Source organism: Nerophis lumbriciformis, linkage group LG11 (assembly GCF_033978685.3).
Source record: "Nerophis lumbriciformis linkage group LG11, RoL_Nlum_v2.1, whole genome shotgun sequence".
In the NCBI taxonomy this organism is placed as follows: Eukaryota; Metazoa; Chordata; class Actinopteri; order Syngnathiformes; family Syngnathidae; genus Nerophis; species Nerophis lumbriciformis.
In genome coordinates, this window is record NC_084558.2 from 14,622,892 (window position 1) to 14,647,274 (window position 24,383).

At 39.0% G+C, this 24,383-nt stretch overlaps 1 protein-coding gene across 3 annotated transcripts in view; it reads left to right on the forward strand.

Annotated features, from left to right (window-relative positions):
• The window catches only part of pemt (phosphatidylethanolamine N-methyltransferase), a 105,577-nt gene that overhangs the window by 32,280 nt on the left and 48,914 nt on the right, over window positions 1–24,383 (forward strand). For all 3 annotated transcript variants that reach the window (XM_061967261.2, XM_061967260.2, XM_061967262.2), the window contains exons 4-6: window positions 1,116–1,231; window positions 11,236–11,381; window positions 17,062–17,173. In XM_061967261.2, coding sequence (XP_061823245.1) covers window positions 1,116–1,231; window positions 11,236–11,381; window positions 17,062–17,173 — 374 coding nt within the window. The remainder of the gene's footprint in view (window positions 1–1,115; window positions 1,232–11,235; window positions 11,382–17,061; window positions 17,174–24,383) is intronic.

Genomic DNA, 24,383 nt, shown 5'->3' on the forward strand with positions numbered 1-24,383 from the left:
AACCTATTACTCTTTTCTTTTTTTTTATCACCACATTTAATTATGTTTCCGCTCATGCTTTTGTCTTATTCTTTCTCACTTTATGTTTTTTCTCACCGTGAAAAAGAAACACGTTGCCATGGTAACTCATCTTTTCCTTTCTGGTTCAGCCTTCCAGTCATTTACGCACTTCCTCAACCCACAGTCAGTGACTTAGAGATGGCAGCAATGCTGTCCATACAAGTAGCTATTTCATTTCTTTTCAATTATTTTTTTGTGTTGTTCCTATGCCTTAATACATTTGTGTATAGATAAAACAAATACAAGTTTAAAAATCTGAGTTTTTAAAGAAAAATACCCAACCATCTTTTAAAAAATGCATCTTATCTTAATATATGATGGACTATAGCAGTTCTAGTCAACTGGTGGCCCAGGGGCCAAATCTTTTCCAGGAATGACATCCTAATGGCTTCCGGATTTAGTTAAAAACTTGTCGGACAAACATTTTGACAGCAAAATTCTTAAAAACCCTAGAGTGCTCCTGTTGTATAGACAAACTTGGACCACGGTAAACACTTTAGCGGATCCTTGTATTGCCATCTTAACTTTTCTGGCAAACATCGAACACTGTTGTTCAAACTTGTGGTAACTATAACTGAGGCGTTCCTCAAATCCCCTGTTTCAGTCATCTCCTTTTTGGCAGTTACACATTTGTTTTGTAATGTAATTTATGGAGTTAATGGTGTTGCTGTAGCTTGTTTACTTCAGTTGCAGTCAGTAGTCATTTGTTCTTTAGTTACACTGGTAGTGTTGCTCAAGGTTCCATTTTAGGTCCCCCTATATTTTCATCATTTGGCTATTTAACTGGTGACTTGCTAGTTTGCTGTCATAAAGATGATCTTTAACTAGACTCTAGACTAATTTAACTGACAAAATAAATAGACCATAATCAAATGTATACTGTAAAAGACGCTGGTTCTCAGGAATATACAAAATAAGACGAAAAGTGAAGTGAGAAGTTTGGCCCCCCCAGGCCGTAGATTTTCTGAAAATGTGGCCCCCAAAACAATTTAGTTTATTATCCCTGGACGAGAGAGTAAAGCACATTGTCTCATTTATTCCATTTCTTACTTCAGGTTGCAAGATGGGAGCACAAGACACGTAAACTCTCCAAGATTTTTGGAAGTCCCTACCTCGCCTGTTACTTCTTGGGCTTCATCATCCTCCTCCTCAATGTATATCGCAGCCACAGGTAGAGAACACTTTTCTCCTGATTTTAGTCATTGTCATGGACCATAATCAAAAATTATCCCTATGAACGCTATGTACTGTATACTAAAGTATTAAAATCAAGTCAAGCTTTTTAAATCTTTTTTTCATTTATCTGTAGATACAACCAAATGAGAAAGTGTTTCTATAGAGATCGAGAAGAGGCACAGCGCAAAACAAAGCATAAAAGTATGTGTAATATGAAACTGTCATTGATATGACTGATAAATGTTACATATATTGTTACATATATTTAAATACCAATAAAATGGCTTTCTGAAGATAAATAATTTAAAAAGGTGAAAACTGAAACAATAACTATGATTATAGCTATTATTATAGCTTTAGATCAGCATTCTTACTCTTGCTCAGTCGTGTGGTTCTGCATTTTATATGCTTTAGTACCGTTTGCCTGATGGCAGCAATTTGAAAAAAGTGTGGAGAGGGTGTAAGATGTCCTTGACAATATTCAGGGCCCTGCTCTTGCAAGAACTCTAAAAAAAAAATCTGGCATCTGGCAACACACATACTCAGCTTTTACTTTTCTGGGCAGACTTTCTACAAGATTTTGGAGTATGTCCCTGTGTTGCAGAAATGTACAGTATGTCCTAGGGTTGTCCCGATACCAATATTTTTGTACCGGTACCAAAATGTATTTTGATACTTTTCAATAGTTTTTCCAAAAAAAGGGGGACCAAAAAAATGGCATTATTGGCTTTTTTTAAACAAAAATCTTATGAAACATAAGTTTCTTATCGCAATTAAAGAACAATTTTGTCATTAAATGACAGCAAACATACTAGAAAACTTTACTTTTAGTAGTAAGTAAGCAAACGGGTGACAGAGGCTCTTATTTTGGCTGCTGACGTAAACAGTAACATATTGTGTCATTTCTCATTGTATTATTTTCTCACAAATATGAGGGACAAGCGGTACAAAATGGATGGATTATTAATCTAATTGTTCATTTACTGTTAATATCTGGTTATTTTCTGTTTTAACATATTCTATCTACACTTCTGTTATAATGTAAGAAGCACTTATTATTCTGTTTAGATGATTTACATTAACCTGACTCTCGCCAGATCCTTGTTGTTCGCTGAGCTCCACACAAGGATCTGGGAGTTCTCAATAGGAGATGTATTTCAGAAGGCGGGACCATGTAAAAAAAATCATTGTATGTGATTGGATAAACCACTTGTCCGTTATCTTGAATGACGTGCTACTTCAACCACCCACATCGAAATCAACACGTGGCGCTGATGAGAGCGACGCTGGGAAATCCAAACCCGGTCGGAAGAAGAGCCAAAACATCTTTGCCACCAATAAATGCCATCAAAACCGTTCTCTGTTCATATTTTAAAGAATTCATATTCAATAGATTCGACAAAACAGTTGCAATAGCAGAATCAATGTCAGCACACGACGCAGCAAGGGTGCGTTCCGCCATTGTTGTTTGAATCAAACAGTCGCTTCGGCACTACATCACATCTATGAAATCCCGCCCGGCGATCCTGATTGGTTCATTATTTTTTGCTATCTTGAAGGAGTTTGCAATGCCTTCGAGCCTAGACCTTTGTGTGGAGCTCAGCGAACTACAAGGATCTGGCAAGAGTCAGGTTAGCTTTACATAGGTTTTGGGTGATACCACAAATTTGGGTATCGATCCGATAGCAAGTAGTTACAGGGTCATATATTGGTCATATTTTAAGTCCTCATGTGTCCAGAAACATATTTCCTGAGTTTATAAACATAATGAAAATTTTAAAAAGGAAAAAAGATTTTGTGATGATGAAATTTTTTGATGTAATCATTGTAGTGTCTGTGTAGGCCCACCCTTTTGTTTACATTGAGGAACGCTAGCTTGCTGTTATTGGTAAGCTATTGTATCTTCATGCGGTGTGTTGTTAAGCATGTTTATCTATTTCTCGTCCTGCAAGGATATTTGTAGGAAACATAGTTTATCTGTCGCCATGGAGGCAAGGATTAGTACCGGTATATTGATTTCCAACACTAAATTGGCCCTAGTGTGTGAATGTGAGTGTGAATGTTGTCTGTCTATCTGTGTTGGCCCTGCGATGAGGTGGCGACTTGTCCAGGGTGTACACCGCCTTCCGCCCGATTGTAGCTGAGATAGGCTCCAGCGCTCCCCGCGACCCTGAAGGGAATAAGCGGTAGAAAATGGATGGATGGATATTTCAAAAGCAGCATAGTACCATTATTTATTCATCGGTACCTGAACACTTTATTTCTACCGGTATACCGCACAACTGTAGTATGTCCATATATTCAGGAAATAATCATTGTCAGGTCAGAGGTTACTACTGTGGGAGACTCTTGGTTCACCTCTCTCTATTTAAAGTTTGTCACAAATACTGCGCTAAGCTCATCCAAACATATCTTTACCAACCAACCACAAACTGTCAGGATCCACGGCACCTCCCCTGTCATGCTGACTTATGACTGCTCAGCCCAAATTCTGTCACATTGCTACGTTTGAGGACACAGCTCTAGTGGGATGCATCACCAACGCAGATGGAGCACCTGGATAGCTGGTACCAGACTGATACTGACAGCGGTCTCTAGTTTTCAGTTTCCACCTTAACCAAGACCTCACCTGAAGCAACACCTATGATCTGGTTAGGAAGGCACAGCAGCGTTTTTACTTCCCGAGGAAATTAAAGAAAGCTGGTCTAAGGAGCTCAGTCCTAGCGCAGTTCTACACCTGTGTGGTATGGCAGCTGCACTGCGGCAGAGGAGACAGCTCCGCACATTTATTCACATTTTCTTCGCCTCAGATGTACTATAGGAAGAGGGCCATTCGCTGTTTACCTTTTTCACACTCACTTTCCCTGTTCCAATGGTTTTATAAACAAAGTTCTCTCGCATCTCTCGGTATAAGCTTCTGCGACCGAGTAAGACTGGATGTTTTGGACGGATCTTATGGGGTTCGTTCTGACAATCACTGCACCAAAATGTTGTGGGGACGCTCATAACGCAAATTTTGCTTGCAACTTAAAGCATTACAATAAGCTATATCTCAAAGTACTCGAAAGGCTTGGACACGTACGTCACGGTATCACTGCATGTATTGTTTTTTCCTTCATGAAGATAATCATAGCGCTCTGTTGCATATACCTCTTTCCTGGACTGAAACACATTATTTAGTCACTATAAGGAGACATATTATGCAAAACCAACTTTTATTACCTATTGGTACTTGTTTTTGTGTGTTTGGGATCTGCAAAAGTCCCGAAAATGCGAAATCAAACCATGGAGGCATGGCTTAGATATTTGTAAAATAAACTTGCCTCCGTTCATACTTCCTCCAAATGAGCTGTTTGGAATTTGCCCAATTTGTGACGTTTTTCCCATTTGGAACACCAGCGGATTTGTCTAGATATGGTAGACATTGACCCGAAGATTTTTGCACCAGTCCGCCATCGTAGTCTGACCTTATACTCAATCAGCTCAATCATTTTCTCTATCCTCTTGTTGTAAGGCAGACTGTATATGTATGTACATACATATACATATACATACATGCATCCTTTGCTGTTGCCATTTCTAATACAAAGTAGTGTATAGGTCTGACTTATATCTGTCTTATATATCTGTCAGTAGACATGATATAGAAGCGCTAAAACATGACTGGCGTGGAGAAGAGGCAGTCGAAGTAGAGGCACATAAATAAGACCGCCTATCAAACAGTGCATCCTGAAGAGACGGTCAGCAAGCGGCCTGAAGATTGTCTGTAAAAGATAATCTATGCAAAGTTTTGACCAAAGGACCACCATTACATTTTATGTAGACCACAAGAGAGTGGTTTAATTGTAGAAAAAAAAATCATATGTCACACATTTAACATATACCAACAGTCCACTTGATGGCACAGTACCCAGATATTAAAGAAAAAGATAAATAACTGGGCCACATGATAATTGGTCTTTGTGCAATCCCGTTGACCCCGAGTAAAAAAAACAGTACTTAATTGAACAAATTATTTAATACAATCCATGGCATGCAAGATTAATGGAATAACAAATGATGTGTTGGTGTTTATTAGTCTTAATTTATTGTTGCGGCACATGCTTATTGCTAGAAGTCTGCTAATTAAATAGTGTTGCCAAATATAAATGACTTGTATTTTTCATTCACCTCCGTCAGTTGAAAATGTAGGTCATGTCTGTGCAGCTTTAAAACCTTTCATTAAAATGTCAGTAGTTATTTTATGTGGACATAATGAAACATTGTTTTCAAACACCTTCCTGTTGTCTGCTATTCACTGCTAAAGGCATACACACAAACCATTTTCATTCTGCTTTCTCTTTTGTATGATGAATACAGAATGTCAAGAAATAATAGATTACATAACAACCTGAACGGAAACTGGCATTTTTGTATATACACAAATCGGGAAAGGACACTTTTCTATGCTGAAAGCAATCTTTACTGCTTCCCATGCTGACATTCATGAATTTAATCAACCTCCTTCGCCGTATGTCTTTATGATAAGAATAAAAGCACAAATATGAATAGGTTATGGTTAAAATGGACCCATTTGGTTTTTTGTGTGTTACAGTTAAAAAATAGAATTGGAAGAGTCAGAACTAGACTTTTAATTTTAATCTCAGTTCTGCACAATGATATACCCTGACCTAAATCCCAACTGTAAGGGTTCCAATTTGGACTCATTTAGCTACAGGCTTTTGTGCTTTGTTTATATTGTTTTTTTAGTTTGACCTTTTGTCAGTTTTCGTGTTTAGGTTTTGATTCATGTTTTGTCTGTTGTGTCTATTAACTGCTGTGCCGTTTTTGTAGGGAGGCTTGTAGCCGATTCCGTGGTCTGTCCTGGGACCGGTGGTCCTTACCGCTAAGGGCACTAATGAGACTGGTCGCAACCAGTGGCACAGCTGTGGTCCCTATTGACTTTAAATGGGCTTTACTATTTCCCTTCTTTTCTGGATGTTTTGGCAGCTCTATTAGCTGGATAAAAGTTAAAGATCATATTATTATACCTTTCCTTTATACCACATCGTAATTACTGTGAATATGTGTTAATATTATAGAATTGAAGATCGGATTGATGTACTTACCTCATGCAGCGGCCATGACGATTGTAGCTGAGATAGGCTCCAGCGCCCCCCGCGACCCCAAAGGGAATAAGCGGTAGAAAATGGATGGATGGATGGATGGGGAGAGAATTGTGAAAGAGGAATTCACAGACAAATTGTTGATTCAAGGGTCCCTTCGACGTTGTTTGGACATGTGGGTCTCTCCGAAAATGCGGTTCAACTTATGTTGCCAGGAAGGGACCTGCGAGACGGCCCGGTCTGCCCTAGTTGTCCTGCATCGGCGTACCGCTGGGTCGGTGTTTAGGTGCCCTGTAAATAGTAGGATTAACTAGAACATAAATGTATCACTAATAGACAAAAAAAACATCTTACAGACCCATTTATAAATATTGTCAAATGTCTTCCCAGAAGCAGAACTTTTTTTTTGGACAGGCCAACGACCCGGGGTTGATTGGTCATTGGAGGTACCGGAAGTTTTACCGAGTGGGCCAATCAATAATGGGCCAATGGATGGTCGTTGTATTATTTATTTTGTTTTGCCTTGCCTTGCTTTGGTAACTATGCTGGGGACATTAAGCTGCAGACACAACACACCAGAGCCAATAGCTTTTTTTGGCACAGTGTAGATTATGGTGTTCCAGTCTAGACCAAAAATTTAAGGCTACATTTTTGCCCCAGTCAACCCCTCGTGACCACCCCCAGGTGCTTGAATGGGGAAGCTCCACCCCGAAGAAGCTTTTTGGATGAAAGGTAAAACGTCTTAAACAAACAAGAGTCCAGTTGCTTTGATTCAACCCTTGCTGTTGACCATGACCTGGATGACTGAGAATCTACAAAAACATGTAAGAGAAAGAACAATTATCCCAGAATTAACATAAATAGTAAGCTTTAGTTTGCTGAAAATACTGCAAAACCATGCTGTTTTTCTATCAATAAAACCCTATTCAGAGATCAGCCCTCACGCCTACTAACCCTCCTGCCCACGCCTCCCATTTCCCTTTTCTTATTCTGAAACGCAGCAGTACGTCCTGCCGCTCCATCTTACTTAACGCACAGCTTAGCAGGTTTTTTTTCTGTCTGACGTCTGGGCCCAATACATTACTTTTTTGTGCATCTTTTATAACAAAGCAACAACACCATAAGAGTCACAGCGCAGACCTCCTAACACAGTTTTTTCTTAATAACCGCAAGCCTAGTTTTGATTTGGGGCCATTTTGACTGGCTGAAAGTGCATGGCATTCAGACAAACACCACCGGAGACCCCAGCATACCTTATGAACTCTCATATTAGTCAGGATCAAATGAAAGATTTTGCAAGCCTTGCTTTTTATGAAAGGCAGAAGCGTGTACCATTACACAACCAGGGATACATCTCCCATACAATACTAACTGGCATTGCAGGGGCTGTTTGCAACCTTTACGTGGCTGCCCAGAGGTCGCTAACTTCCCAAAATATGATAATTAGCTAATAATAGCGAGTTGGCAAAGTTTAGCAACTAACATGTCTGTCAGTCAATTAATGTATATTACAGTATATAGTAACAATAACTTGACTGCGCATTTTTTGTTGCGGTGAGTTACACCAATGAATGCAAGACTAATTCCTCAGTCTGACAAGCAATTATTATTCAATTTAATTAGTAAATATGACAAATATATACATTGTTAAAATATATATGTTATGTTAAACCGCTAGTGGTGAAATAAGGCCGGGGTTCTTAACCTTTTTGGCCTTGGAGCCCAACTTTTCCAGTAAAAAGAGGCCCGGGACCTACTCTGATATTAACACCTAATTAGTAATCTTACTCTTGTTTTTATATCGTATTCAATAATTATATCTAACCTACTTACAATTTAACAGGATAAACCTTGTCAAATTATATGAAACCATGTGTTAATCACAAAGATTATTATCAAGGCTTAGGTCAAGCTGATTACAAAAAAAATACTAATCAAATATACTGCAAAAGAAGGGACCCATAAAACTGATGAAAACAAAATGTATCAATTATGCAGTGCTAAAATAAATGTTTAACTACCTAAGTCCAAATTAAAGTATAGTTTCACCATTTTAGTCATATTTGTTGTGCTTCTCTATGACTTAAGCTCCAGATTCTTCTGTTTGTATGATATTGTCATTACTGTTACAAGTAGTGGAAAAGTGGATTACAACTGAGTACCACTGCTGTCCATTTGGCCTACAGCTGAGAAAGAGATATTTTTGGCAGACCTCTAGGGGCCGCTCACGTTATGGTAAAGAAACAGTGACATTAGTGAAATGTTTTTGTTTGAAAAGTTTAACTTTGAGCAAGTTACAGACAGCTCCTATATTTACACAATTTCACAACTGAAATAAAAGCATCCATCCATCCATTTTCTACCACTTATCCCTTTCGGGGTCACGGGGGGTGCTGGAGCCTCTATCATATTCATATTCTCTGGTATAATCTTTAAGGTTCAGTCATTGGGATGGGTACCTTTCACATTTCAACCAATACAGTACCATTTCCCGACACCAGCGAATCGGTATAGGTACTTACTGTTCAAATGTTTGGTACTTTTGTCTGTGTACAAGTGGGAATTTATTTAATAATAAAGTATATATTTTCAACATGGGCAGCACGGTGGACCAGGGGTTAGTGCGTCTGCCTCACAATACGAAGGTCCTGGGTTCAATCCTGGGCTCGGGATCTTTCTGTGTGGAGTTTGCATGTTCTCCCCGTGACTGCGTGGGTTCCCTCCGGGTACTCCGGCTTCCTCCCACCTCCAAAGACATGCACCTGGGGATAGGTTGATTGGCAACACTAAATGGTCCCTAGTGTGTGAATGTGAGTGTGAATGTTGTCTGTCTATCTGTGTTGGCCCTGCGATGAGGTGGCGACTTGTCCAGGGTGTACCCCGCCTGCCGCCCCAATGCAGCTGAGATAGGCTCCAGCACCCCCCGCAACCCCAAAAGAGACAAGCGGTAGAAAATGGATAGCTGGATGGATATTTTCAACAAATAACACTGAGCTGATAATGATAACAGTGCTGTCCAGTCTGTGACCAGTTGTGACCTCACATGCAACCTTGAAAATTGGTACCATCTGATTTTACGAATTTTAGTTAATACTGTACCTATAATGGTACCAAATTCCCAACCCATTCCTACTCAGTCATAATTTCTAAAAAGCCTTAGCCTTACACCTGCACTACATTACCTAAATAGACCAAAAAAATATGTCGGCTACATCTTTTTTACAGAAAAATGTAATTATCGTGACGGTGTTCAGTAATGTTAATATTTAGAAAAGCCAGGCCTCATTTGTATTTAGGTATGTCAGTAGAGCAGCTTTCTATTGAATGGCACTCTGTATGTCCTCCTTCCATTTAATGGCAAATAATCAATCAAGCTCACAATGTGTTGTACTCATGAGCGAAGTGTCTGCCTCTTATTAAAAAAAGTTTTCATACAATTTGACTACAGTCATTGTGACGATCTGTCACATTTATGTCTGGTTATGCTCCCTTGGTTCATTTATTTCCTGTGTAGCGCTCTTATGTCTTCTTCCTGCTTGTCTCCCTGAGCGCTCTTTCCCCTCACCTGCCTCTGATTGGCAGCCTGGCCACACCTGGTAGTGGTTGTCAATCAGCTGGCTTCTATAAATGCCTGCCTCGCCCTTTCGTGAGGGCTCGAGGACTGTTTTTGTGTTCAATGTCACATACTATTTTGTATCTTGTAGACTGCTTATGCTTTCGTGCACTTCCCTGCTGCACCTCCTTGAGCTATTTGTAAGAATTAAAAGACTCTTCCCTTGACATCGTCCACCTGTCTCCTACATCTTGGGGGTCACAACTACCGCAGCCATGCGAGTTCCTGACAGTAATGTTTCATTTTTATTCACATCAGCTTTTCTTTTAATCGTCCTTATAAGACCTTGACGGATTCATCGTACATAGACATTCACACATTTTAGCAGTTCAGAAAATACAAATAATGCTGATTTATAGCACAACAAGATTAATGCTTAATCAACAAATCTCACCGTACTAATACATCCACCTGTGTTCTGACTACCACTCCACCGACACTATATTTGACATTATATTTTGTTGATGTTTGAAATTAAATTTCTTAACATTAAACTCCTTTGCTTTGTTTTAAATTGAATGAGGAGTGCTTGAAACTCCGCATGTCAACATCTCTGTTCGGTGCCACAGCCAAAAAAATGCCCAAGCAACCATTTCCAGATCAACACCTTTATGAAAAAATAGTCAACAACAGAAGGAGATAACGTCCGCAGGAACCTACCACATAGTGAAGGACATACACATTTGATTTCTTCTTATGCAGATCATTTTTATTTGACAGTTGTTGAAATATTTTGTGTGACATCATGCACAAAACTGCACTTTATTTGTCTTAAACTATTGTAGTGGCGTTCTGTACAAAAAGTACACTTTAATTTAATGTTGTTTTGATATGTCATCTTAGTGACATCATGCACAAAAGTGCACTAATAGCTTGTTTTAAAATGTCTCGGACAATCTTGCACTTTCTGTTTTGAAATTACATGAATGTTTGTGCCACTGCTTAATAACTGTTTAATAAATACAGTTTTTGTAAATTGACTTAGTTGTGATTTCCCTCTCTGCATGAAAGTTTAAAATGAGCATATATTAATGCAGTATGAACAAGAATGTTTTAATGTATACACATAGAATCATACCGGTGTGATTATATGCATCAAGTGTTAATTCAAGGCTAAGGCAAAATATCGATATATATATATTGTGTATCGTGACATGGCCTAAAAATATCGAGATATTAATAAAAGGCCATATCGCCCAGCCCTACCACATTGTCACCATGGGATAAATAAAGACTGTCCAATCCTATCCTAATGACAGCAAGACCCTGTATTTCTTGCAGCATGACTGTGGTGATGAAGACCCAAGCCAGGTGGGAGTTGATGGACAGGCCCGAAGTGTTCTACTTTGGTGTACTTTTCATCGTATTGGGTTCTCTGCTGGTGGTCAGCAGCTTTCTAGCTCTTGGATTCACTGGAACATTCCTTGGTAAGTATCAAAAGCAGTTAGATCTCCACTTTTCAATCTTATAGTTTGCCCTTCTTTTTAGCAACAATATTTAGAAACTGTATGTCGAGATAACTTTCTCATGACTTAACGCTTACATGTTATGTATTTAGTGTATTTTAAAATCCTGTTACATGACTAATTAATGTGATTGCTCCATTAAAATTAAGTTAGTAAAACAATAATATGTATGTTGAAGTCTTTATATCATTGTCAAATAGAACCCCCTACTTTATGGATGTCTCCAGCACATTAATAGTACAAATATTTTCAATTAAATTAACCACAGAGGGAAAATGCATGCATGGAAATACCTCCTACTTTGGGCACACACAGGCCATTGGGGGAAAAACATGTGTTGATTCCATGCACCTTTTTTGCTCGATATTAAGTACCTACAGTCACCGTGACCTGATGAGTCAAAGTGATGGAGCAGAAACAAAGGCAATCCAATTACACAGGGCAATAATGTGCCGGCCACCTGCCGCTGGGTCCAGACTCTTATCAGAATTTACTGATAATCGCTACTACTGATGCTACCATGCACACTTAAGTAAAACCAGGTTGCTCTTTTTCCAAACAATAATGTACAATAGAGTTTCATTTAGCTTTGAATTGTGTCACTTTGACAAGCTAACATTAGACCACCATTGTTATGGTGTTTGGGGTTTTTTCCAACTCAAAAGTAAACACATTTGTTTATATAATTTCTTCAATTCGTACCTGCAGGGTTCTCACTGAGTGTGCACCATTGCAATTGTTACGTAACTTTGAGGACAACAGCCTCTCTTTGACAGAAAACAAGGCCATGGGTTTGTTTGCGTGTGTGCGTGCGTGTGCATGTGTGTTTGTGCGCGTGCGAGTGCGTGGGCCCACAATATCTGGCTAGCATAACATGGTGATGAGAATGCAGTAAACAGTGGACCTAAAGTTTTATTGCCATTAAAACTTCTGCTAAACAACTTAAAGGGGAACTGCACTTTATTTGGAATTGTGTCTATCATGTTCTCCCCGTGACTGCGTGGGTTCCTTCCGGGTACTCCGGCTTCCTCCCACCTCCAAAAACATGCACCTGGGGATAGGTTGATTGGCAACACTAAATTGGCTCTAGTGCAGGGGTGGGCAATTAATTTTTACCGGGGGCCGCATGAGCAACCCGAGCACTGCTGGAGGGCCACATCGACAATATTTCAATTAAATTTTGCTCAAAATTATTTTTGATATACCGTAAGATAAATAATAATAATAATAATTAATAATGATAATAATAATACTTTCATTTAACCTAGCTTAACTTTATACAAAAGCAGATTGCTTTTGATGGTTTTATTTTTAACACTGTCTTACACTACACTTCCTGTTGTACAATACAATGCAAAAATGTCAATTTCTGCACAGGGTTAATTTAAAGTTTATCCTGCATCCTCTTTAAAAGTCCAACATTTTTCCCCGTCAGATTTGGACAACCATCTGTTGTCACACCTGCCAGCTTGTCCCATTTCAGTCCTAACATGTCCAAACACGCATTTACCTATGTGAACAAGTCATTACCTGTGGTTGTCCCTTTTAATTGACTGCATGGCTGCCAGCTCCTCCGTGATTTGAAAGTCAGCAGTTATCCCACGTAAGAAGATGAGCAGCTGGGCGTTTCAGGTGTTGTGCCGGATAATGCACCCACGGCGTAGAATGCACCCCCTGACGGGAGTGTTGTATCAACTATAGCCCACACTTAAAGTTTCCACGTGCAAGATTGAATCTATTTCAAAAAGTTATTTAATAAGAAGCCAAAAGTGCAAAAACAATAATGTTCGTGTTGGAGGAGTTGTGAATGAATGAATTATAAAATCCGTGCTGCAGTCTGCAAGTGTACCTAATGTTGTGGCCCAGCAGCGACTGCAGCACGGATTTCATATTTCATTTGTGTACCACAAATTAAGCACACGGCTTTACCTTTATTTTCTGTAAAGTAATACTTGGCAGTCCATGTCTTATTGAAAACACGGCATTCGTCATCAACTTTTCTCTTTTTAGCGTCTCATCACTTGTCGCTGTGCTTCTGCACTCACAGGTTACACCCGGACCTACGCCCATAAATAACACTTTTCAAAATAAAAGCAGCACAGTTGTATTGCGCACACGACATAGATGTTTTTTAAACTTTATTTTGTAATTTGTGATTGCCGCTGTTCACATTCACTCACACGTATACATCCACACGGAAGTAATACAAATAACGCTTTTCAAAACAAAAGCAGCACCGTTGTATTGCTCACTCGACATAGATACTTTTTTCAATTTATTTTGTAATTTATGATTGGCCTCACGCGGGCCGGACAGGGAAGCACAAAGGGCCGGATGTGGCCCGCGGGCCGCAGAATGCCCAGGTCTGCCCTAGTGTGTGAATGTGAGTGTGACTGTTGTCTGTCAATGGCCCTGGGATGAGGTGGCGACTTGTCCAGGGTGTACCCCGCCTTCCGCCCGAATGCAGCTGAGATCCAGCACCCCCCGCGACCCCGAACGGGACAAGCGGTAGAAAATGGATGGATGGATGGATTCTTAATATTATGTAAGACAGGCACACGTATGTTTTTCTTTTTTTTAATGTATTCTAAATAGTAAATAAATGCAATCAAAAGTCGGCTTACAATGGAGCACATAGGAGTCGCTTTATTCTGCCTATAAAGTGGTCTCAAAAACATCCAAACTCCTCCATCAAGGTTTTATGTACATGCTGTAAGTATATATGTAACGTAGCAACAGGCACATTCATAACATTTAATATTTACTTATTTTGGTCATTTTAAGCATTCGCCGGTGAATTAATTTTAAAAGTGCATCACAACGTTCTCTTTTTTTCAACATCACTGATTATTACTCACTGCAGACTTCATGAGAGCCAACGAACATAATAAATCATCACTTACTGTACAAGGTCTGCTGTCATTAATATGCCGACTGATAGAATGTTGTTATAGTCTCGTTTAGATAAAGAATGACTGGCAAAGAAAAAAGTGTATTTTCGTGTTTTTCTCACCATTTCTGGGTCTAAATTAGATGCCAATGTTGACCAACTCTTCAGATTATATCTTCATCCTCCTACTATCCGGGTGAGAGACATTATTTATGATCGAGACTAAACTTTCAAGATCAGAATCGTGATGTCAATAAAGCAGTACAAGCTGTTAGCTCCCTCTGATTACGGCGCCACTAAAAATAGTTTTACTGTGTTAGCGCCCATAATACCAATATCGCTAATACTTGGTTAATATTCAAGTCACAAAATAATAATGGAATTATGTTGGCGCTTTATAGATGTTTTGTTATAGAGGGATTTATGGGCGGAATAGATTACTTCCAATTGACTACATTATAAGTGGACTTTTATTTACATGTATTTACAAGTTAGGATGCATTTTGTAAAAATACATCCGTTGTCATGTCTTTCATAATGATAGGCAAAATTTCAAAAAAGGTGCATTTCCCCTTTAATAGTACCAGTAGAATGGAAAAACAAGTTGACTTGATGTACTTAATTGTGTTTCATTGTATCCATTAAACCATATCCAATTGTATTCACAATCCACAAAGTATGTAAATATACTGTCTAAACATCCCAAAATTCCACAATTTCAGACGGCCATTTTGAATATTCCGCTCCGAATGTCTTCAGAAATTTCCGTAGACTCTGGGTGGTATGACGTCAGGATAGGAACGCTTGTGTACTCTGACCATATCAGAAGATCAGTCATACTGGAGATATGCAAAAATTAGAAAGAAATGTGCTGTCTATCAATTACAAACCCTATGTAAGACATGAACACACATGTTTTTCTTTTACTATGCATTCTACGGCGTAGATAAATACAATAAATGAATAAAAAGTCAACTAACAATTGAGTCAATGTGGACTCTTATTCCGCCCAGACAACACCCTAGATATCCATTAAAAACCCACCAACAATACTTTATTTACATATTGTGACCTGAATAGTAACTAAATGGTGACACCGTTTTTATTATAAACACTAACGCAAACAAACAATTTTTAACGAATTGATAACAAAGAGCTAACTACTAGCTTATGCTGCAGCATTGAGCTGGCGATGTCCTGCTGGATCTACATTACGTCTTGCCTTGTCAAACTAGATTATAAATCATGCATCTCATCTGGTGAATAGGAGGATTAACTATGAATCTCGAAGTTGTTCATCTGTGACATTCAATGTATACTGGAGAAAAAGAGGTCAACCGAAGACAGTGTCTGCAAGCAGCAACTTTTACTTTTAACCCTTCGTGTGGATAATGAATATTTCTTCATGTAAACAGAAATAATTTATCCTATTAGTAGTCATCGCTGTGAGAGCAGACATTGTGCAGTAAGCGATCATGTTATTATATTCGTAGTTTGTATTTATTGTTTAGCACTTAACAATACTTTTACTGCCACATAGTGTTTAACTTAGGTTGGATCTGTTCAGCAGTCAGCTTTTAAAACTTGTAGCTCACCCTCCTTATATTCAGGATCAAATATATAAGGCTCTGGATCATAATTTTTTCCAAAGTAATTGTTGTTGGCTCTCACAAACTGAATAATTTACATTGTTGTTGTTGGGGAAAAGGTCTGAGGTTATCACTGCTACATCAAGGATCACGTGACTGGCTTGTTCATTATCTCTCAAATTGGCTCGGAAATATCTGTGCGATTGACACTATTTTGATCATATCTATTTAATCGCAAACTTAGTAAGTATTTTGTTGTTATAAATCAGATATATATGACAATAGCTTCGATATAGAAGCAACTTGTTTTCCCATTCCACTGATACTTTATCATGTAATATTTACTCTCTTCTGTAGATTGAATGCCCTCCAAGGATAAAAAAAAAAAAAAGTAACTTCTTGTCGAAATACGGTTATTTTATTGCTGCTCAGAGCTCAACATTAATTACTTGACCCAGTCTTGTCAATTAAATATAATATCCACTACCTCTGATATTTGATGGTGATAGAAAATAGTACCGTATTTTTCGGAGTTTAAGTCGCTTCGGAGTATAAGTCGCACCGGCCGAAAATGCATAATAAAGAAGGAAAAGAACATATATAAGTCGCACTGGAGTATAAGTCGCATTTTTGGGGGAAATTTATTTGATAAAACTCAACACCAAGAATAGACATTTGAAAGGCAATTTAAAATAAATAAAGAATAGTGAACAACAGGCTGAATAAGTGTACGTGATATGACGCATAAATAATCAACTGAGAACGTGCCTGGTATGTTAACGTAACATATTATGGTAAGAGTCATTCCTGTATCGCCAACAGCGATACAGGTTACACTGACGGTGGCCGTATAAATAACTTTAACACTGTTAGAAATATGCGCCACAATGTGAACCCACACCAAACAAGAATGACAAACACATTTCAGGAGAACATCCGCACCGTAACACAACATAAACACAACAAAACAAATACCCAGAATCCCATGCAGCCCTAACTCTTCCGGGCTGCAATATACACCCCCGCTACCACCAACCCCGAAACTCTTCTTGTAAATTACAAATGTATTATTATTGTTATTATTATTATACAGTATATTTCCAGAGTTTGACATAGTGACATCACATGACTGTATTGACACTGTATATACTGTATTCTCAAGGTGACTACTTTGGCATTCTGATGGATGAGAAGGTGACCAGCTTTCCTTTCAGCTTCATTGATAATCCCATGTACTGGGGCAGCACCTCCAACTACCTTGGCTTGGCACTTATGTAAGTGTTTGCTCTCTTTTTATTTTAAATGTGTGCGCTTTTATGTGTGCGATCAAACACAACATGTTGCAGTAAGCAACAACCACTGCTTTTCCTTGATTAGTCACAATCCATTAAGTGTGAAATTGTTAATGTAGCGACACATTTGCGTCAAATTGCTCTCTACATAACGGGAGGTATGTGGATGGCTCAGATGATGGTCTGCAAATAAAAATGTTTTCTGCAACTGCCTTCCTTCTTAAAGTGTTGGAAATATGTTTCCATGGAAACTAGGAGCACTTGCATTGTTATGTTAAGTGCTTCAGGGTTGATGAGCATTCAGCCACTAAATGCGGTTGCATCGCACCCACTTTCCTCAGACCTTGTACAAAATGTTGTTGCCTTCCTTTCCCTCTCACTGTGAATGGTTTTGCTCAATTTTTGTTAGATTTTTTTTTCATACTATCTCAAATTTGAGTGACGTCTCTACGATGCAAATAGGCCAAAAATAATTCATACTTGAGCTGTATATTGAATCTTTTTGCTGAAAAATGACCCACAAAAGTGATAGATTGCGTAGTTCCTTGCTAGATCGAGGGGTGCTTTTACAGATATGCCTTTCATTAGACATTGGGACTTAATTATTATTTATTTATTTATGTATTTATTTGACAGGGACAGCACAATTAAACATTGCTACCCACAGGTAACCGATGTCAAAGTACATAAGATTTCTAGCCACAGGCTAATTTGCAACCCTTGTCCCTGGTTAGGCTTTTAAAAACAAAAAGTTGAGAAAAGTGTAAAACACATACAAAAGGATTAAGACAAGTACAAAAATAATATCCAAATACAATCCAGCTCTAGTGCTCACGCTTCTGATTTTCCTTAACCCACTTTTTTCAGTTTGGTGGAGAAGTCCGACTGTGACTTTAACTCCTGTGGCAAAGAGTTCCACAGATGTGAGGCCTTCACTGAGAACGCAGACTGACCCATAGTGGTCCGGCACCTTTTCACTCTACAGCTCCCACCGACTGCAGCTCGAGTCTGCACACCTTCACTACTGTATCTTTGTATTTCTTGACCCATCACATCAGGGGCTAATCCATTAAGACACTTAAAAATAGCTTTTAAAAATGAGAAATGTATACAATTATCAAAACTCATCTTGTCATATTTTTGACTAATAAGGCCGTGATTGACTTCATTGGTTTTTGACCAAATGTCTTTAGTGTTTGTTCATATAACGACAGCAGAGGCTTCATTACACATTTCGTGGCCTGTCCCCAGACCATGACACAATAAGATATATGGGATAAAATCATTGCATGCATGTAAACTTGTGCAGCTTGAACAGATAAACACGATCTAATAAGCCTGAAACAGTTTAGGTACATACATTTAGGCCTCTGAGTGTATATTAACAGTAGTATGACTCTGATTCTGCATTAACTCCATCAATAAATCATGGCACATTACCATCAGAACAAACATGAGCTCTTTTCACTAGGCGTCATTGATGCAAATGCTGCTGTAATTTATGTTTGCTTGCATCGTTCTTGGCCACTTGTAACCTTTTTGTCTTCCACTCGTTTCAAAGTAGGTTAGGACCCGTACTGCTGTCGGTGGTGATTCTTTAACTGTTGATAAAGGTTAGTCTTGTTTCTCCTGTATTTGGCAAAGACCCGACGACAAACTTTGCATTTGCGGCTCTTCTGTTTTCTCAAACCCAATTTAAGTGCCACCCTTTTCTGATTTTAACTTCTCTCTGTCATTTTGAGTCAACCGAGCTTCTGAAGTTCAACCATCAAAACTTTTTTCAAGGTTCAAATAAGTGGTGATTGTTATTAACATACTGACTGCCTCCACTTCAGCAGACACAAACTTGCTGTTTCTTGTAAACACTTTGATTGGCCAGCACGCAAAAGTCGCAAGGCATCAATTCTGGTTGGCGAACATGTCGGTCAGTCAAATGGCAGTGACAGTGGGGGTAAAAGACAAAAAATCTCCGCTTCTTGCAGTTAAATTTTTGCACTAATTCAAACCTCAATTTGGATTCGATGTTGATTAATCGTGCAGCCCTAGGTGGAAGGTTGATTTTCTTCTCAGTTCGCTCACACCCCAACCTCCCATTTTGAGGCCCTAAAAAGGACCTCCATGGCCATGATGCAGTCTTCCATGACGCCTACTTTTTAGGGCAGCACGATTAATCTACATCAAGGTTTTAGTTAGTGCGTTAAATACCCGCAAGAGGCTGAGGTTTGCTTTGTTTTTTTCCCCCCTTCGTCACCGGCATTTGAGTGACAGACATGTTGGCCAATCGGAATTGTTGAGCCTGGCATTTGTTCGTCTCTCGCTTCAAACAGGGAGAAAGAGGTCTCACTCTTTGCATCGCTCTCAACACCTGAGCGCGTTTATTTAATAGTAGAATTAACACAACGCAGTGAGCCTTCTTTTCAGTCATTCACAATCTTTGTCTTGGGTGGGCACAGCGCGGGACAGCCTCACTCCTCGCGACTCGCCAGCGATTAGTGCCTCATAGTAACATAAATATGATTACATTGTTATTTGTTTTATTATTATATATTATGATTACGTTACATTATAAACACTGTACAGTTTTTATCGGTTATTTCTTCAGTTTAAAAGCATGATGTAGACAAAAGCTCTGAGTCTAAAGCCAAATATTTTTTAAAGTAAATTAATGCATATTGTTCCTATGGTGGCAGAGGGGTTAGTGCCTCTGCCTCACAATACGAAGGTCCTGAGTTCGATCCTGCGCTCGGGATCTTTCTCTGTGGAGTTTGCATGTTCTCCCCGTGACTGCGTGGGTTCCCTCCGGGTAATCCCTCTTCCTTCCACCTCCAAAGACATGCACCTGGGGATAGGTTGATTGGCAACTCTAAATTGGCCCTAGTGTGTGAATGTGAGTGTGAATGTTGTCTGTCTATCTGTGTTGGCCCTGCAATGAGGTGGCGACTTGTCCAGGGTGTACCCCGCCTGCCGCCCGAATGCAGCTGAGATAGGCTCCAGCACCCCCGCGACCCCGAACGGGACAAGCGGTAGAAAATGGATGGATGGATGTTCTAATATGTGACACATTGAGACAAGAATATGTTGATTGACAAGTAACATGTCTCCCTTCACTCCCTATTTTCTCAGTTTTATGCGTTTATATGTATAAAATACAAACATCGCAACTCAAATTGCAATTTTAGAGTGAACAATTGCAAAGAGGTTTTTTTCTCGTTCTCTAAACCGTGCAGCCCTAATACTTTTAGACACAGCCGTGATGTTGATTACAGGTCTTCAAAGTAGACTTCCACTAGAGAAGAGAGAATCTTAGCAAGACGATCACATTTTTGCAGCTCTATTACAGTATTTGCAATGCATCCAGCAGGGCAGTGGTTTATTAAAGTGTAACCATATCTCAAAGGATCCTATCAGGAAAAACATAAAATGTATGCATAAAAGTGGGAGCATGGGGGTGTGAAGACTTTAACCACTCCTTCAGACCCTCGCTGTGCCAGACTTGCACACACATTAGGCCACTTCTAGCCCGCTGTGCAACCTGGATGGGAGATTAGATGACACACATTCGAGGCACTTAGACTCACTGCATACACGAACAGGAGCTGGACTCGTGCTGTTAAATAAATAGGGTGGGAGCTGAATGCGTGCCTGGATGTCATTCATTTTGTAGTTAGATATGTCTTTTGTGCAGACCATTACTTCAGGCAAAATACTGTGTCCCATTAGTGTTGTTTGGTGTCTATTACAGAGAATTATTATATGTCAGCCATTATTGTAATGGTCTTGACGGTGCCCAGTACTAGCCTAAATTAGGAACCTTTTAGGGATAGAGTCTAAATAATATTTCTTAATGCTAATTCATTTTCTTTGCTTTTTGTTGAAGCCAGTCAAATAAAAGTTTTTTTTCCTGGAGTGTACAGTATTTTAAGTCCTCCAACAAGCACTATAAGTAATATGTATAATCCATTCTTTTAATCTATCAAAAACAGCAGAAAACTATAAAGTTTGGTGGTCAGTGTGTATTAATGTACTAATAGACCCACAATGTACTATTTGTATTGATATAACCACAAGAGCAACACATTGACATTCCAAATAAACATGACTTATTGTTGTATGTCATATATGAACTTAGTATAAATATAATACCTATATCAAAATACCAAAAATTTACTTTTTTCAAAACTGGATTTTAGACCATAGTGATGCCCCTCACAATTGTGACAAAACTAATTTTTTCGATATAATGTGTCTGATGGGATCTTCTTCTATTGAGGATGGAGTTATGAGGGATTGGAAGCGTGAAAAGAGGCGGGGCTTAACCACCTAACTGCTAACGTTACTGCTTACTATCCTTACAAATTACTATCCTATCAACAAGGGCAAAACTTCTTAACCCCTAAAAGCACACATCATAAATTACCCCCCGGGTTGTTATTTTTCAAAATCTTTAAAATGAAAAGTTGTCATAAACTTATATTCCAGGTATTTCTCATAAAACATGTTTGTGACATGAAGCCATTTGCCAATGTATTTTATTTTTTCATTAATTTTAAAGAATTGCATCATACCCACCCAATTCTTCCACAAGTGGGGTCAAAAAGACCACGAGCAGTTCCTATGGAATCATCTATGAACCCTTAATTCTTAGCAACTCTGACTGTCCTCCTTACACATTTGATGTCATCTCTCACATCTGATGCAACTTTGATAGTCAATACTGTCCCACTTACACATCTGATGTCATCGTTCACATCTGATACTACTGGCCATCAAACTGACAGGAGAGAAACGTGACTAGTTGTTTTTGATGGCCATGTTGGCAAGAGAGTCACGTGATTAGTTGTGTTTGATTGCCATGTTGGCAAGAGAGTCACGTGACTAGTTGTGTTTGATAGCCATGTTGGCAAGAGAGTCACGTGACTAGTTGTGTTTGATGGCCATGTTGGCAGGAGAAGCAGCAGGTCAAATGAATGTACCATGTTATCTTACTACGTTCAGAGTTTACTCACACAAATAATGAAAGACAAAACACAAAACATGTGGGTTAAACATAAGCAACCTGTATAATGCACCTTCCATTATTTTTACATCCGTAGAGTCCGCCATAACAATGTACAAAGTTCCAGATTTTACAGTATTTGGAATTACCTCATTGGCTTTCTGTTGTCCTACAGTCTTTAGTGGATCAGATATTTCCCCTTCCTGGGTGGTGGGACTTCTGACATCAGATGTATAAGTGGGACAGTCAGAGTTGCTAAGAATTAAAGGTTCATAAAAGATTCCATAAGAACTGCTTGGGGTCATTTTTGACCCCACTTGTGGAAGAGTGGGTGGTAATACAATAACTGCAATTTCTTAAAATTAATGAAAAAAAAAACTAAAATGCGAATGGCCTCATGTCACAAACAAGTTCTACGAGGAATACCTGGAGTATGAAAATATTGAAACTCTTCATTTTAAAGATTTTGAAGAATAACAACCCAGTTATTGCAAAAACGCATTGATCTTAATTGGGGTCATTTTTGACCCCACCCTTGAAAGAATGTAGGTATTGGGAGGTTGTGCATCCAAGGGTTAAACCTAACCCTAACTAGCTCAAAGATAAAATATCAAATTTAGAATATAGGTTAGTAAATAAGGATATTTTAAACAAAACCTATTCTTAAACATTTAGTAAAATGACATGGGTCGCAAACAGTAATGTAACAGGTTTTAAATCATTCTGACAGGCTGAACCTAATAATGATGTCAGCTGTCACATGTTTAAACCGCGCTCTCTTTGACATCCCCAATCCCCATCCTTAATAGGTGAAGGCATATACTACTGAAACACAATAAACATTGTTCACCTTGGATAATGACAGCTTCTTGATGATAATTGAATGGGATATACCGTAACAATAGTATTATCATTATGATAGTTATGAAGTAATTGTAAAATGTGTAGTAATGTCAAAGCATGTACAGTTTGTGTGTGCGCATTCATTTGGGGATGCATTGACATCAATGTATCCATGCATATGAAATAGAATTAAATAATGAAATTAGATTAAAAAATTAAAGAGGTCGTGTTGCGGGAAGAGGTCACGGAGAAACTCAGACTTCCCTCTCCCAGGCCACTTCGTCCAGCTCCTCCCGGGGGATCCCAAGGCGTTCTTAGGTCAGCTGGGAGACATAGTCCCCCCGACGGGTCCTGGGTCTTCATGGTGGCCCCCTGCCGGACGGAAATGCCCTAAACACATCATCTGGTCATCCCGACCAGATGCCCGAACCACCTCATCTAGCTTCTCTCGATGTGGAGGAGCAGAGGCTTTACTCTAAGCTCCTCCCGAATGACAAAGCTTCTCACCCTATCTCTAAGGGAGAGCCCCGCCACCCAACAAAGTCAACTCATTTTGGCTGCTATTAGATATAGATGCGTTAAATTAGGAAAATGCCGCATAGAAACAATAAAACATAAGTAACAGTATTTTTTTTTTTCACCTGAACCTTTTACTAGGTCAAAAGTCAAATCCCCGTTCCGTCACACAATTCAACCTCTAAAGTTGCTCGAAAATTCAAAAACATTATGTCTGACGTGATGTGAGAAAAGTTTCAAGAATTGGGAATATCTCAAGAAACTTGACTTCATTTGGCTTTTGTGTGGAGGCTTTCTGTGTTAAAATCAAGAGTGCACACGTCTCTGTACTGGCTGCATAGTACAATATGACTGAAGTGGCAATAGGCCAAAATCAATAACAAAATAAAATGTGATGTAATCAGTATTTATGTAAAGCAAGGATATATTCGAGGAAAGATGGAATTTGATAAACTAGCTTCCAGTATCAAATTGGTTAGCACATATTATGGTCTTTCATTAAAGTTGGGGTTTTAATACAGTTAAAAACCACATAAGCCATCCGTCTTGCAGCGTGATCAAGACATAAAAAAGACCCACACCCCCGCACTTCAGTTACAGTGAGATGTTTCAATACTCTTATCACCATAACATAAACAAAGTGATTAATCCAATGAGTTTTGCCCTTCAGTTACATTATGAGCCATTGTCATGTGGTCTGCTTGTGGGATGGAAAAAATAGAACACTAACTTTGGAAAAAGGGTCCTATCTGCTCCTGGCATAGTCTTGTTTCATGTACCTATTCCTGCATCCCTGACCTCTCTCCTCAGTGTGCGCATGCAAGGCTATCACGACCT